Source organism: Sapajus apella, unplaced genomic scaffold, assembly GCF_009761245.1.
Source record: "Sapajus apella isolate SASKATOON/1434 unplaced genomic scaffold, GSC_monkey_1.0 scaffold150, whole genome shotgun sequence".
In the NCBI taxonomy this organism is placed as follows: domain Eukaryota; kingdom Metazoa; phylum Chordata; class Mammalia; order Primates; family Cebidae; genus Sapajus; species Sapajus apella.
The window spans coordinates 1,435,108-1,452,633 of record NW_022437090.1 but is presented as its reverse complement, the minus strand read 5'-3'; the positions used below and the strand labels follow the sequence as shown (position 1 = coordinate 1,452,633).

The 17,526-nt window shown below is 44.4% G+C and overlaps 1 protein-coding gene and 1 non-coding gene across 8 annotated transcripts in view; one reads left to right on the top strand and one right to left on the bottom strand.

Annotated features, from left to right (window-relative positions):
• The first annotated feature begins 3,589 nt into the window (after nucleotides 1-3,589).
• On the top strand, nucleotides 3,590-3,732 carry LOC116541334. The gene has a single exon (XR_004264799.1). It is a non-coding gene; the product is annotated as a U4 spliceosomal RNA (small nuclear RNA).
• Nucleotides 3,733-10,026: 6,294 nt separating this feature from the next.
• The window catches only part of EXTL3 (exostosin like glycosyltransferase 3), a 53,353-nt gene continuing 45,853 nt past the window's right edge, over nucleotides 10,027-17,526 (bottom strand). For all 7 annotated transcript variants that reach the window (XM_032265415.1, XM_032265417.1, XM_032265419.1 and 4 more), the window contains one exon: nucleotides 10,027-13,021. In XM_032265415.1, coding sequence (XP_032121306.1) covers nucleotides 12,812-13,021 — 210 coding nt within the window. In that variant the 3' untranslated portion in view covers nucleotides 10,027-12,811. The remainder of the gene's footprint in view (nucleotides 13,022-17,526) is intronic.

The following is a 17,526-nucleotide window of genomic DNA, read 5'->3' as shown; positions in this document are numbered from 1 at the left end:
GACTGAACAAACCTTAAAAGATAGTGCAGACACCTCGCATTATTTCAGTCTTAGTACAGAGTGATATGTTAGGCATCAATTGTTGCACAAGTTACCCCAAAACAGTGGCTTAAAACAGCAGATGTTTCTCATCTCACGGTTTCTATGGTTGGGAATCTGGCATGCCGTGGTGTGCCATGGTGTGGTGTGGCGTTACGTGGTGTGGTGTGTGTGGTGTGCCGTGCCATGGTGTGGCGTGGTGTGCTGTGGCGTGATGTGTGATGTGGCATGGTGTGCCATGCTGTGGCATGGTGTGACGTGCTGTGGCATGGTGTGACGTGCTGTGGCATGGTGTGACGTGCTGTGGCATGGTGTGACGTGCTGTGGTGTGCTGTGTGATGTCGTGTGGCGTGGCGTGCCGTGGTGTGCCTTAGCTGGACAACCCAGCCCAGGGTCTCCTCCCCACACGGCTGCAGTCAAGGTGTTGGGTGAGAGAAACAGGTTACATAATTTTCCCCAAAACAGCCAGAGTGGCTTCTGCCTTACCCCAACACCATGGGTGAGCATCAGGTCAGCAGCTGGCCAGGAAAAGGAAACCTGCCTTTTCAAGTCACATCTGATCCCTGGAGTGCTTGAAGCTTTTCAGGGCCCTCAGAGTTGTCTAAGGCGTTTCCAAACTGTACGGAAGTATCAACAGAAACGAGTGAAGACACCTTTAAACCTGCAGGATGACACATTAACAAGAGCCAAGCCACCGGTGGGAAGGAAAGGAGGACACTTTTCCTCTGACCCTGAGTCCAAGAGGAGAAGGGAATGCTCTCTTGCCGCTTTATGCCATCTATAAGAAAGTAGACAGCACTTATCTTCAGATGCACTGCAGCGGGACTACACATCAAGAACAGTAGTCTTGAACCTAAAATAGAGCGGAAATAACCAATGACAATTCTGGAGGAAGTCACAGGTAAATCCTGGAGACCAGCAGTGCTGAGCGGAGCCGGAGGGCCAGTCTCCTTCAGGAGCTGATCTTCTGAAGTCAAATGCCAGAGTCTACTGCTCCATGGCAGTCTATTATGGGTTTTAGTCACACCATAAAACATTATATACATTAAATGTAAACTCGAGTCATAGGACCACAGATCTTTGAAAGGCGTATAAACTCTCATCTCATTAGGCATAATATTCCTTGCTTCTCTTAACATTGGTATTGGAGGCCACTGAAAAACATGCGTAGTCCTTGTGTAATGATGCTTGTGTTAGCAGGATTTACCCTTTACCTTTCTCTACAATAAAAATTCCGAACTCATGTATAAGCATCCCTGATGTAGTTATCAATCAGTAAGAAGTGACTTAATTCTCGTAATATGCAATAAATTCTGAGTTACCAAACACATTATCAACTAAAGTTTGCTAACATTTTGTTAAATTATCCAATCTAAGTTTTAGTGACTAATTACAATTGTTCCACATACTTTGGAAATAGTGGACTTCATTTCACAAAGCCTTTCCCAGTCATCAGTGAGCATCAGTCGGCACCTGCTAGTACATTCAGTGTGTGGTGCTGTCTCTCACGGCTTTAGCTCACCATCACAGACGACTTTCTCCCAGACTTAGAGTTAGAGGGACGCACATTTCCAGGACCATGAGTACCCTGGGGGCAAGGTCTGTTTTTTCCACCTTGTCCCAGCATGAGGCTTGGGGGAAGAAGGGAAAGGAAGAACATTTCAGAAATACTTAGGAATCACAGGCCAAAACAACCTTTCTTGTGGGTCCGTTTTAACTGCAATGTTCTAAACATGGAACCCTGCATATACGCGTAAAAACCCCTATCACTCAGCCCATGCTTTAAAACAGCTACTTGACTCAGTGGGCAGCTTCCTGATGAGATGGATTGGAGGTTGGGAACTGTGGCTGACAGGCCACATCTGGCCCACAAGCAGAGTTGGTGGAAAAAAGGTGCAACAGAAATCGCATGTGGCCCACAAAGCCTAAAACTCTGACTAACCCTTTACAGAAAAAGTATGCCAGTCCCTGCTCAAGTGTTTTCTGTTGAAACATTTTTGTAGTACTTATTCAGGTAAAGGTTAAATAATGGAATGGCTATGTAACAGCTCCCATCGGAACTGACTCTCCTAAAGGTAAAACTATCAACTCCAGACGTAAGTAGGTAGGTAGAAAGAACAACCACCTACCACAAAAAGCAATTCCATTAGCATAGAGATTTTATCACCCTTCTCGTAATAATTAAAACCATTTGACAAAAAATAGTAAATTCATAGATGACATGAACAAAATTATCAAAAACTGTGACCTGATACTTTTTAGAGTGCTTACTCTACCTCAGCGAATGTTTACTATGAAAACCATATGCTAGGTGATAAATCTCATTACATCTAAAAGGACTGAATGCATACAGAAAACCTTCTCTTACCACAATGAAATTAAGTCCACTCAACAAAATAGTTTGGAAAACCACAAATATTTAGAAAGTAAACACTTCTAAAACAGCTCTTGAATCAAAGACGACATCACAAAATGAATTGGAAAAATATTTTGAACTGCATAAAATTAAACCTCAAAATTTATAGAATACTGCCAAGGTAGTGCTTAAAACTCACCTTATACCTTTAAATGCTTACAGAAAAGATGAAAAGCCTAAAATTGACCTAAATTTTTCTTAGATGACTATAAAAAGAGCCAAGTAGACCCAAAGAAAGTAGAGGAAAGAGGCTGGGCGCACTGGCTCACGCCTGTGATCCCAACACTTTGGGACGCCAGTGCAGGCAGATCATGAGGTCAGGAGTTCAACACCAGCCTGGCCAAACTGGTGAAACCCCCAACTCTACGAAAAATACAAAAATTAGCCGGGCACGGTGGCATACGCCTTTATTCCCAGCTACTCAGGAGGCTGAGGCAGGAGAACTGCTTGAACCCAGGAGGCAGAGGTTGCAGTGAGCCGAGACTGCCCCACTGCACTCCAGCCTGGCCAACAGAGACTGTCTCAAAAAAAAAAAAAAAAAAAAAAATAGAGGAAAGAAATCATAAAAATAAGAATAAATGAACAAAACAGTACAGAGAAAACTAACAAACCCAAAAGCTGGTTTTTGAAAAGATCAGCAGAACTGATACACACCTAATTAGATTAATCTAGGGAAGATGGGACATATTTCCCATATGGGCAGTGAAAAAACTTTGGTTATCACTACAGATCCTATGGACATGAAGACGACAACCAATCAGAAATGAAAAGGGGATTACTAAAGAGACTACAAATATTAAAGGGATAAGAAGAATATTAACAAACATGCCAACAAATTTAACACCACAGATAAAATGGAAAATCTCCTTTGAAGACACAAATAGACAAAGCTCATTCAATAAGAAAAAACTTGATATTCACTTAAGCATTTATTATCTTCTCACAAGGGAAACTCTAGGCCTAGATGGTTTCCCTGGGAAACTGTCTCAAACATTTAAGGTGGAAATAACAACAACCTTGTACGACCTCTATCAAAAAGAAGAGGAGGGAATACTTCCAATCCCTTCTAAGGGGCCAGCATAACTCTAATACCAAAACCTTATGAAGTCATTGCCGAAAAAGAAAATCAGAGGCAGCTTTGCACAGTGGCAGTATCATAGCCAATGAGGTTTATCTGAGGTGTGATTATTGCTAATTGAAAACTTTTCCCAATAACCCGCCAAGACGACTTGAAATATAGTCGACGTTGGCAATTTTTGCCAGTGTCTACGGAGACAGAATAAAAATTTTTTAAAAAGAATTTAAAAAATTAACATTTAAAAAAAATTTTTTAAAAGGTAAATCTCTCTCATAAACATCACTGCAAAAAAAAATTATCAGCAACCTGAATCCAGCAATACACAAATAGGATAATATGACATGAGCAAGCAGGGTTTATTACTGGAATGCAAGGATAAATATTTGAAAACCAATCTATAATTTACAATAATAGCAGAATACAGGAGAAATCCCATATGATCATTTCAATAGACACAGGAAAAACGCATTTGATGAAATTCTCATAATCGCACTCAGCAGACAGGAATAACAGGGAACATTCTCAAAAGGCCATGGATGAAACACTTACAGCTTTCCCCCAAATATCGAGAGCAACACAAGGGTGCTGATCCATACTACTATTCTATATTGTCCTTGAAGTCCCACTCATTGCAATAAGGCAATAATGAAGAGGAGAAGAAACGAAGGCATACAAACAGAGAAAGCATAGAGGTAGGAAAGAAGTGCAACTGTTTTCAGACGACTTTTTATATGGAAAATTCTAAGAAACCTAGAAAACTACTGGAATAAGTTCACAAGACTGCAGAATACAAGGTTAGTATACAAAAGTCAACTGTCTTTTATATATTAACATGTTTTTGAGAGAAACTTGCTCCGTCACCCTGGCTAGTGTGCAGTGACACAGTCATGGCTCACTGCAGCCTTAAACTCCCAGGCTCAAGTGATCCTCCCACCTCAGTTTCCCAAGCAGCTGGGACACAGGCACATGCCACCACATCCAGCTATTTTTTTTTTTTTCTTTTTTCTTTTGTAGAGATCCACCTTGGCCTCCCAAAGTGCTGGGATTACAGGTGTGATGCACCACACCTGGCCTGAAAAATAAAATGTTTTCAAAACAGCAACTTCATAATAGTATAACTTTTGAAAAGATATGTAAAATCTCTACCCTACAAGTCTCAAAACCTTGCTGATAGTAATTAACAATCTGAATAAATGGAGAACTATACCATATTCATGGATTAGAGGACTCAATACTAACATTTTAATTCTGCCTATTGATTTACAGATTTGATTGAACAACATCCAAGCAGACAGCCACACCACAACCTAACCCACTGTTTTAAGTAGGTAAAGGACTGGAATAAACATTTGTCCAAAGAAGATATACAGATGGCCAATAAGCACATAAAGAGATACTCAACACAAGTCATTAGGGAAAGGAAAATCAAACCCTTCATGAGCAACCACTTCACACCGACTAGGACGACTATAACATTTTTTAAATTTTCTATCGGAAAATAAGTGTTGGGAGAAGTGGAAAAATTGGAACCTTCATACACTACTAGTGGAATATAAAACGAGACAGCCTGGCAGTTCCTCAAAATGAAATGGTTTGGCAGTTCCTCAAAAAGTTAAATACAGAATTACCATATTGTCCAGCACCTCCACTCCTACATAGACACCCAAAAGAATTGAGAGCAGGACTCAAGTATTTGGCCACCTATGTTCTTAGCAACATTATTCACCGCCTTAGTAACCAAAAGGTGGATGCAACCCAAATATCCACCAACAGATGAACAGACAAACACAATGTGGAATATACACACAATGAAATATTACCCTCCCACAAAAAAAGAATGAGATTCTGATACATTCTACAACATGGATGAACCTTGAAAACATACGAGCCACGCACAAAAGACCACATATTTTATGACTTCATTTATATTCAAATGTCCAGAATAGACAAATCCATAGAGGCAGAATAGACGTTATCAGATGCTGGAAGTAGTGGGGGAATGGGAAGTTATTGTTTAATGGGTTCAGAATTTCTGTTTGAGATGATGGAAAAGTTTCAGAACTAGTTAGTGGTGATGGTTACACAACATTGTGAATGTACTTACTGGCACTATAAGTACATTGGGAGCACTCTGGGAGGCTAAGGGAGGCAGATCATGAGGTTAGGAGTTCAAGACCACCCTGACCAACATGGTGAAACCCTGTCTCTACTAAAAATACAAAAAATAACCAGGCGTGGTGACACGTGCCTGTAATCCCAGCTGCTCAGGAGGCTGAGACAGGAGAATCGCTTGAACCTGGGAGGTGGAGGTTGCAGTGAGTCAAGACTATGCCAGTGCACTACAGCTTGGGCAACAGAGCAAGACTCTGTCTAGGGGAAAAAAAAATGGCTAACATGGCAAATTTTATGTTTAAATTTTTTTAAATCTGATAATCCCAGGTTTCTTAGAAGAGACCAACAATATTGAGATGGATTTTATGTAAGTATGAGAGCTAATACCATACAACTAATTCTAAATTTTAAGGAGAAATACAAAGTAACTACAATATTGAAAGCAATCCTGGAGATGAACAAGGTTGGAAAGCTCCATTCATCAAGACAGTAAGGAACCGGCACGAGGACGAACAAAGCAGCGTAACAGCAAAGATGGCTCAGAAATAGAGCCCCGCTTCTACAATGACCATATTTTCAACAGAGGCGCTAAAGCAATCCAATGGGGAAGGAAAAGTCTTTTTAACAAATGGTGCTGAAATACCCATATGGAACAAGTATCAGAAACCTGACCCATGCCACACTCCATACTTAAATATTGAGACACATCTTTGGCCAGGTGCAGTAGCTCACGCCTGTGATCCCAACACTTTGGGAGGCCAATGCAGGTGGATCACGAGGTCAAGAGATGAAGACCATCCTGGTCAACATGGTGAAACCCCGTCTCTACTAAAAATACAAAAAATTAGCTGGGCATGGTGGCATGCGCCTGTAATCCCAGCTACTCAGGAGGCTGAGGCAGGAGAATTGCCTGAACCCGGGAGGCGGAGGTTGTGGTGAGCTGAGATCGCGCCATTGCACTCCAGCCTGAGTAACAAGAGCGAAACTCCGTCTCAAAAAAAAAAGAAAAGAGAGATGCATCTTTAAGTTTAAGAGCTAAAACAATAAAGCATTTGATGAAAAACACTGAAAATATCTTCATGATGCTGAGTAGGCAAAGGTTTCTTGGGTCAAAGAAAGTAGTAACAAGAGAATTGAATCTCCTCAAAATTCTGTGAATGAAACGACACCATAGAGAAAATGATTAGGCAAGCCACAAGTTACAAAAATAATTTACAAAACATATCTGACAATGGACTAGTGTCCAGGGCAAAGAATTCCTGTAACTCAGCAATAAAAAAGACAATACATCCATACAATATTATTCATTGAGGAAATAAATTAGTTATCAAACCGTGAAAAGATACAAAAGAACCTTACATGCATATTATATTTTATGAAAGCAGCCAATGTGAACAGGGTACATGCTGTATAATTTTATGTGACATTCTGGCAAAGGCCATAGTATGAAGACAATAAAAAGATCAGTGGTTGCCAGAGATCAGAGAGGGAGGGAGGGACCAATAGGTGGAGCACAGCAAGTTTTTAGGGGAGTAAAACTATTCTGTGTGATACTGTAATGGTGGCTGTCATTACGTATTTGTCAAATGTTAGATAATTTCATCAAATGCTTTTTTCCTGTATCTATTGAAATGATCATATGGGGTTTCTCCTCTATTCTATTACTGTAAATTATAGATTGGTTTTCAAATATTTAACTATCCTTGCATTCCAGTAATAAACCCTACGTGTTTATGTCATATTATCCTATTTGTGTATTGCTGGATTCAGGTTGCTGATAATTTTTTTTGCATTGATGTTCATGAGAGAGATTTATCTGTGATTTTCTTTTTTGATAATGACTTTGTAAGATTTTGGTATTAGAGTTCTGCTGGCCCCTTAAAAGGCACTGGAAGTATTCCCTCTTCTTCTATTTGATAGAGGTCATACAACACAATCAATGAAATGTAATGTAAACCATAAGCTTTAATGAATAATGTGTCAACATCAGCTCATCAGTTGTATTAAATCTGTCCCACTAATGGCAGATGTTAATAAAGGACAAGTGAGGGATTGGGTGGAAGAAGAGGAAAACTCTTTGTACTTCCCATGCAGTCTTGCTGTAAGTCTAAAACTGCTCCCCACAAAATCTATTAAAAATGTAGGAAGAAAAGAAAGCAATTCAAAAAAGGGATAATCCAGTTAAGAAAAAACGGGCAAAAGATGTGTATAGATAATTCACAAAGGAAACATATATAAATGGCATAAGTACATGAAAAGGTGCTTAAATCATTAGTCATCAGGGAAACACAGAAAGAAATAAGACACCATTACTCACCAGAATGTCTAAAATTTAAAAAGATTGACATAACCACGGACTGGTAAGGATGTAGAACTGGGAGTCTCATCATTACTGGTGGGAGTACAAAATGGAATGACTGCATTGAGAAAAGGTCTAGAAGTTTCTTATAAAACTAAATATGTATACATCTACCATAATACCCAACAATTCCACTCCTGGGTATTTATCCAAGAGAAATAAAAATCCCCATTTCTTTCAACTTGCACATGAATGCAAAACTCCTGTTGTATGCTGTGTTCTGGAGAGGCTGCAGTCTGGTGTGGGGAGCAGAGCAGTGGCCAGCACAGCACAGTGAGGCGACAGAGCATGGGGGCTCTAATAGGACGTGGACAGGGCACACAGCCAGGCGCTGGTGTTCAAACCAGGTGGAAGGCAGAAAGAGCCATGAAGAAGTGGCCACTATTCTACCCCAGTAATAGTCTATTTTTGTTGTGTCAAACTGGACTTTTTACATTTATCATGTTATTTAACTTTTAACATATGCTTAAGAGATGGGCAGAACTTCTGCCACTGTATGTGGGATTCGAGCCTGAAATATTAATAGGTCACTTGCTCTCCACCAGTGTGATGGGCAGCCCAGGGTCTGTACCCAGTCCGCTCCAGAGCCCAGACCTTTCCCCAAACATTTCCCCTTTCTTCTTTGCAGTATCTTCACAACATTCTATTCTTAATTTTTTTTTTTATAGGGATGGGGGTCTTGCTGTGTTGCCCAGGCTGGTCTTGAACTCCTGGCCTCATGTGATCCTCCCGCTTCTGCCACCCCAAATGCTAAGATTAAGACATTAGGCACCACACCCCGCATCAACATTCTTCTTAACACCATTTTTGTAAACCTTGTGGAGCCTCCACTTCAGTGACAATCCCATCAACAGCTGACATTTGCCACATTGGCTGACCATAAGTCCAAGCCACAACTCGACAGGAATAGACTCAAAGTAGACATCGTATCTCTAGGCATAGCAAGGTGCATTTTCCACAGCCTCATGCCATCTTCTCAAGTCTCCCTGGTCCCAGGACAATCATTAACATGGCAATGGATGGCTGGCAGAACAGGAGCTGACAGCCAAAACTCCAGACCCAAAGAGAAACACCCCTCAATGACCTCCCCCCCATCAGCTGCTGCAAACCTGCCTGATCAGTCATGAAGCCCACTTGAAGAGGGACAATGACCGTTAGGTCTCACCCATTCTTAGGGCTGTCAGTGTGACTGAAGCTGCCACCTGCAGAGCGCAGGAGAGGAGCCTTCGCCTTCACCTCCTTTCCCTTCTCCATCTGTCTCCCTGAAGCCCCTGGTCAGTGCCCTCTCTTGAGGAAGCCTCTGATCCCATAGCCAAGGACAAGTTCCAGGCCCATGGGCACCAACAGGATGGGGCTCTGTATTCGGGGAGCATCAGCTCGGTGCAGGTCCAAGTGCAGGTGGCTTAGTGACCTGTAGGCCAGGGACACGACCTGTGGACCAAATTGAGCCATTCCGCGTGAGGCGTCGCCTCCTTCCTGGGATCACAGGCACACACAGCTCCCCACAGCCACTCCACACACACTTCTCAATTCCCGTGAAAAATTTAACTGCATATCTGAGCCACATGCCTGCCACATTCCGCTTAGAGCAGGTCAACAGCACCTGAGTTCCTGTTTACTAAAAATATCTTGCCCTGGAACTGGGCACAGGCCAGGCTGCCTGTGTGAGTGCGGCTCCGCTCACCTACCGCTGGTCTGCAGGCTGCCCATGTCAGTGCGGCTCCGCTCACCCACCGCTGGTCTGTAGGCTGCCCATGTCAGTGCGGCTCCGCTCACCCGCCGCTGGTCTGCAGGCTGCCCGTGTGAGTGCGGCTCCGCTCACCCACCGCTGGTCTGCAGGCTGCCCGTGTCAGTGCGGCTCCGCTCACCCACCGCTGGTCCACAGCCCACACCAGGGCCTGGTCTTTCTCTGCAAGCAGGCAGCTGGCAGACACAGGTGGTGACCTGGAGTCAAGCAGGTGCCTTCTTTCAGGCCAATCTTCCATACCTGCCGAGAAAAACCACAAAAGACCTCCAAACTGCTTGAGTTAAAGTCTCCATTTATTTTTTTTACAAAAATCCAATGTAAGACCATTGTGCTCATGACGAAAAGGGGTGGGGTGGATGGACGTGACACAGATTCCAAAGAGCTTCCCCTCCAAACTAGGAGCTCCCCGCTCTGTCCGGCACACCTCCCAGGAAGATCCCCTTCTCCCAGACAGGACCCCAGCAGGTGAGCCCTGGCCTGAGGCACAGTCCACACAGAGGAGCTTTGCCTGGAAGCGTCCTGTGGAGCCCTGGGGCAGCGTCACAGGACAGCCCAAACCAGTGAGCAAGCCAGCCACCTGGACAGCGAGGCAGTCCCGCACCCTGCGAGCCAGGACAGGATGGCCAGGGGTGCCCCATGGACAGCCAAGGAGACCCAGGGTCCGCGGCACTGCTTTTCTGCCTCACACAAGTCACAGGTCAGCGGCTTTCCTGTGGTGAGAAGCACCTGGCCAGTGATGCCACAGCCGCCTTGCCGCCTCTCACCGAGGAGGGCGTGCCCCTCAGCACCTGTCTGCAGTCCAAGCCTGTGTTCCTTTCAGGGCCAAAGAGGGCTGTTCCTGTGGGAGGTTCCGGCACCACAGCCCTCCCTATGGCACGTTTTGGTGACATGTCACTTCAGCCCACTCTGCCCTTCCTGGATCCACCAGTGACACTCGGGGATCCAACAACTGGCTCCACTAAAGGGACAGGGATCCAACAACTGGCCCCGACACACAGATGGCCCCGGCTCACTGAGTCCCACTGATGTCAGTATATGAGTTCCTCACATTAAAAGAAACCAGATAAAATAGCAGCCACAATAAAGCCCCACACACTACTCTCTTTGGCTCCCCGAGGGAAGGCTACTGCCGAAGGAATCGAGTCAGGAGTCCGGGAAAGGGCAACTAGAAAGTTCCGAGGAGGGCGCCTAGCCCCCACTGCTGGGCTGCTGGGAACAAAACCACACTTCCTAGGTGGCTGCCTCAGCAGGGGAGCTACAGACTGAGGCCGGGGGAACCTCAGGAAACACAGTCCTGGGAGCAGCCGGGTCCTGCTTGCCAATGGGGAGAGTTCCCTTAAGCCGTGCTAGAGCCGTACAGGTGGGTGGGAGCTACACAAGAGAACCCAGCTTCAAAGCAGTGCTTGAAGAGGCCCCATGTAGTACAGGCAGGTCAGAGGAGAATGGATCCCGAGAAACAGAAGCACAGGATGCCAAGGTCAGGGAAGACGGGACTGGCTTAAGGCATGTGCATGACCAGGACAGACCTGAGCTTTTGTTCAGTTGCTAGAAACCTTCAGAGTCAACTCCACTTCCAGAAAGCAGGGCTCAAGAAACAGAAGTCATGGGCTAATCCCTGACAAATGCCACTAACACCCTCGTAAGTTTCCCTACTGCCACCAACGCCCCCAAAATTAGCTTATTTCCGTTTCAGCCCAGGGAATGGAATTCCAGAGAGCGGAAAGTGGTAACATGGGCTGGAATGCCTGTTCGACTCCAAGGCTGCATGTGAGCTTCCGCAGCAAATCACGGCCTCCCACTGTTCCAGCACATACCAAACCTTAGCAGGTCCTACAGCCACACTGGCGTTAGGGGTCCAAAAACCACTGGTAACACAGGATGGGGCTCCAGACAGAGGCAGGGGGAAGGTGAATTTCACCAAGGAATTATCCCAAGGCAGGCGCCTTGCTGTAAGACTTCCCGGCCAGCCGGGCGGGGTCCTCGAAGGACACTGGCTTGCTCTACACCAGGGAGAGGAGGCTGACCTGCAAGCCACTCAGACCACAGCGACGTGCACCCTGCTCATTTCCTGTCCAAAATGAGAGACAGCACTTCAGTAAAGCCTGAGGCCCACAGCACATGTCTTTCAACAGAAGAGCAGGATAAAAATAGCCATCTGGGAGAGCCGTCCTCAGGCCCTATTCCTTTCTCACTCTTTGCTTCCTCATTCTTCTCTCAAACAAAGGAGAAATGGGAGATCAGGGATAAGTACTGGGGCAAGCCTGGCCTAAAGATAAATCCTCAAAACCACTGGCCCCAGCAGCAGGAGGCTGAGAACCCCGCCAGGGTCAGGTGCTCCCTGGGATTCCCTGGGAGGGGAATGTGGCGTTACAGGGTTGCTGACTGGCAGCGGAAAGGCAAGGGAACAGACCCACAGATCTTATCTCGCCCAGGCCTGTAAGAGGGCCAAGTTCATCCCTTTCTTGTTTCTGCACACAGAGGGCCCTGGGGAGGATGGAAGATGATCGCTGAGGGTAAGCCAGGGACACAAGGCCAGGACCCATCTCCACCAGAATACAGAACAAAGGAGCCTGCGGGGTCCCTCCCTTAGAGAAGCAAAACTCAAACTCCCCCAGCCAAAAATATATATATGTATGTGATTGTGTGTGCATATATATACACACACACATATATATATAAATAAGCCTCGAATGGCAAATCTGAAACTTTTTCTTTTTAAATAATCATAATAGTTGTTATTGAATTTAAAAACCACAAACCAGCTGTCCTGGGCATATGAACTGTGTGAGTGACTCTGCAGAGTCCCCACAGTCCTCAGTGTAAGCTATCAGTCAGTGCCCTGTGTGGGGAGCCCCGGGGCCTCCGCCCAGGGCTCCAGGCCCAGTGTGGTTGACTTCAAAATAAAGGCAGCGGTTTCCTTCCACTCTTCCTGCTGCCCCTCCCAGCGGAGGGTCTGGGTCACCCACCCAGCAGATGGCCCCAATGTCCTGCAAGGCCTAGGAACCTCGGGTGCCATCTCCCTCCCTCTGCCCATCCTATTCCCCAGACTTTGCGTTGCCCCTAGATGAACTTGAAGCACTTGGTCTTGTCATGGGGCAGGCGCGTCTTGAAGAGCACAGAGTCCACCCTGAACTGCGTGTACAGGAGGGGCATGTAGCCGTACACCTTTACAAAGAAGTTGATGCACTTGTGCCGCTCATGGAAGTGGGAGTCATCATGTGACAGGGCCTGAGGGCATCCTGGGCATCGGAAGGTCCACCGTGAGGTCACCTGGAAACAGGAGAGAGAGACAGAGTGGGAATTCTGGCTAATGCCAACAGAAACCTTGCAGCAGAGCCGATCCCACGCCCCCATGGCCATGGTGAAGACGCCGATCCCTGCAGAGATGTTGGCAGGAGCCAGAGCCCTGGCGCAGGCCTCCTGCCTACCAGGTGTATCCAGAACATCATCAGGTTTTCTGCTGGGACGGCCTACATGTCACAGATGCCAAAAGCCTTAACGTGTATAGTGTCAGCTGTCTCAGTAATTCTACTCCTAGTGTCTACTTGGTTGCACAGACACAGGCAGGTACCAAGTTGTTCCTTTCATCAATGTTTTGAAACAAAATACTGAAGACTACCTGAAGAGGGGCTAGTCAAATGATTCTTGAATACTGTCCATAAAAAAGATACTTAACTCCATTTAAAGCCATGGGAAAGTGGTCATACTATAGTCAAATTAGTATTCATTAGAAAACTTCTAACTAGAAAAGTACGAAGAGGGACAGCTTCATTACAATGTGGCAGGCCAAACAGCATAAAAACTCAGTACAGAACACCTGAATGTGCAAGATGAAATACAGAAACCATCTCTTTAAATACAGGGCTGAGCCTGTAATAAGAAATGAAATCATCTGGTGATTAACCCCAGCACTTTGGGATGACACGGCAGGAAGATCAAAACCAGCCTGCTCACATTTTTATCTTTTTTGGAAATGAGGTTTTGCATTGTTGCATCTCCACAAAAGATTAAATGTTAGCAGGGCGTGGTTGCATGCCAGCTATTTAGTGCAGTCCCAGTTACTTGGGAAGCTGAGACAAGAGGTTGCTTGAGCCCAGGAGTTTGAGGCTACAGGGAGCTCTGATGGTACCACTGCACTCCAGCCTGGGTGATAGTGAGACCCTGCCACTCACTCATATACATGCATGCATGAATGAACAATGAATAATGAAATGAATGAATGAAATCCTCAGAGGCCAAACAATGAAAGAGCAAATACTGTGAGGTAGCCATGAACTTGGTTTTAGATGGGTTGGGGGAAGTGACACCTCCAACGCAGGCTTGTGGCCTTTGGAAACACTGGCTTCCATGGAAGGGAGCATGGAAAGGAAGAAGCCCCACCAAGAAAGATGGGAAAGAAATTTCTTTAAATTTATCTTCTACTTCCTTAATTTTCTTTTCACCTAAGTCTGATCTTTTATCCCATTTCACAGAGATTTTAATAACCATGATTTTCATTTTCAGTAGTTCCATTCAGGGCTTTCCAATCTCTGTTCTTTCTGGAGTGATTTGTTGCTCTTTTACGTTTTCATGTTAGTCGTTTTCAGCATACTTGTTGTATAGTCCATTTAACGGCTGGCTTCCTTATTTGGAATCCCTGGAGAACTATAACCTGTTTGTTGTATGTGTTCACTGTTGCTCATCATCAGCTGTTTCCTTGGTGGCTGACTAGCAACTTTATATTTCAAGCTCATCTTCAATGAGGCTTTACCTATGAGTGTCTTATATGGCCTGAAGTGAAGAAATTTCTTTTTCTTCAGTGGAAACTTCCCCTGCTGAGAAAAATTTCTCCTTATAACAGAGTTTTGGTTTTATTCTGTGAGACAGTCCAAGGGTATCATTGACTGGGTCTAGTTTTCTTTTTTTTCCCTCTGGGGACTCCCGATTTTGCTTAGGCTGGCCTCAAACTCCTGGCCTCAAGAAATTCTCCTGCCTCAGCCTCCCAACGTGCTGGGATTACAGACTTGAGCTACCTCATGTGGCTCTGGGTCTAGTTTTCATATAGAATAAGTCCTTAAACCCATGGAAGCTCAAAAGACTATTAAACATTCTCAACCTACACTTTCCCCCCAAAACCTGTCAGAGTCTAAGTTAAAATAAACAAGGTGCACGTCATCTCCCTGAGGCAACACGCAGATCTCCATTCTAATTCTCTGCCTTCTTCACTGCTTCCAATGAGTGATAAAACCCAAGCCCCTAGACAACTAAGGTGAGAGCAGCCCCACATGGGGGCCTCCGTGATGCCGCCACACTTGCGACCTTGAGTTCTATTCCTCCTATCTGCTTCCTTTCTGGCAATTCTCTTACTTTTTTATTAGCTCAACTATACACTGAAAATAGAACTTTGTTACTTATAGTGATCAGGTTTTTAAATTACCGAGTTCACTATATTACAAAAACCAGAAAATTTACTATCAAGTTTTTAAAAAGCAGACTGCAGAACAAGTATATAAATTTAAAATATAAAAATAAGGCCAGTTGTGGTGGCTCCCACTTGTAATCCCAGCACTTTGGGAGGCCAAGGTGGGTGAATCACTTGAGCTCAGGAGTTCGAGACCAGTCTGGCCAACATGGCAAGACCACGTTTCTACTAAAAATATAAAAACAATCAGCTGGGCATGGTGGCATATGCCTGTAATCCTAGCTACTCTGGAGGCTAATGCAGGAGAATCACTTGAACCCAGGAGGCAGAGGTTGTAGTGAGCCAAGACCATGCCACTGCATTGCAGCCTGGATGACAAATCAAGACTACATCTCAAAAAAGAAAAAAGAAACCATATATATATACACACACACACACGTATGTGTGTGCATATATGTGTGTCTATGTGTGTATATATATGTATATGTATAAATAAGTAAGTCACAATAGACAGGATACCAGAGAACCAAAAGAAATAAGCCAAAGGTTTTAGTACTTTTGAATTCTTTCTCCATGTCTGTCTTTTCCCAAATAATTTTTAAATTGTTATTTCTATTATAAATTGAAGGGAAAATTTTTAATTGAAAGACACATCCCATGACTTATAGCAGAAGAATAATCACTGTGTACAGCCAATATTCACCGTCAGAGCCCAGGTCCCAGAGTTTAAACCGGGAGGAGACAAAGGCCAGCAATGGAAGGGTGGCTCACCTCAGAACCGAGTGTCTGGGCAGTCATGACCTCCGCAGGTCCCCTCCGGGGACCCACCTGTCTCCTCGCTTCTCCCTTCACTCACTGGCTGCTCTCTTACAGCCTTTCAGGGTCACGTCAACACTGAGTTACTACTCTTCCCACAGTTCCCACTGGAACAGGAAATGGAGGTCACGAATCTTGGGAAGGACGTTCTCAAACAGCATCTATGTCCAGTATTCCATCGGGCTCTTGCTGGACCTAAAAACCCTTCTCATGCCAGACACCAGAATCCAACCCCAGGAGAAACGCCCTCTAACCTGCTGCACGTGATTCCATGCAACACAAAAAGTGACTTGATAACTGTTGTTTTCAAGGAAGCAGAGGCTTCCAAATGTTTTAAATTATGTAATCCATCAGTAAAAAAACGACTACATCCCCAATATATATATTCTCAAAACTTTCTGGGTGACTTTTTAATCTCTTATTCTGAATGAAGCCTATTTACATTCTGTGTTCTCCTCCTTGCAAAGGTAGCACATTATTCAAAGTAATAATATGACATTAACTCCCCATTCTTTAGTCAGCATGGTTAAGAGATTAACATTATAGAAAGACTACCAATCATGCAAAGCAGTCAAACATCCCAAATTCAAACAAGGAATAGTCTGACAGTAAAAACTTGAGGTACTGAAAGCAAAACAAAAAAATTATTTTTGAACACAAAAGAGGACATATGCCTGATACCATTACAATTAGGTAAATAAAATATTTAATTCAAACTGGTTCTATATCATGAAGTAAATAATTAGATTCATAAGTTGACGGAATTAACTAAGACTTTGAAAACACTCTTAATTTCAGCCCTTGAATTTGAAAAGTCATCCCGGTCTTGAATTCTTCATACATTCCTGAAAGATCAAGAAAATTCAGCCGGTCGCAGTGGCTCAAGCCTGTAATCCCAGCACTGTGGGAGGCCGAGGCGGGTGGATCACGAGGTCAAGAGATCAAGACCATCCTGGTCAACACGGTGAAACCCCGTCTCTACTAAAAATACAAAAAATTAGCTGGGCATGGTAGCGCGTGCCTGTAATCCCACCTACTCAGGAGGCTGAGGCAGGAGAATTGCCTGAACCCAGGAGGCACAGGTTACAGTGAGCCGAGATCGCGCCATTGCACTCCAGTCTGGGTAACAAGAGCGAAACTCCGTCCCAAAAAAAAAAAGAAAATTCAGAGAGAATACTCAGTTTTGAAGTTTTCACTTGCTAAGAATCTTGTCCAGATTACTTCCACGTGCACTGAAGAGATAGCTTAGCTAAAGAAACACTGGCCCAACAACACAGTAGACAAACACATTTCAACAAAGATGAAAAATTCCCCATGTCTGTGCCTCCTCAGGTAACCGATGCTATTATTAGGTACCTAACCACTCAGATATTGAAATTTTCACTTCTGGTCTACTGGGGAGGCATAAACTGATGCATACATCTTGAATCAAGTCCAGTCTCTGGCTATATAAGAAAGGATATATAAGGAATAGAAAATTGCACTCATCATTAATTGCTTTCTCAAAACTTTGCCTCTCTACCTCAAAGTCTACAAAGTCTTTTCACTGTTTAATATG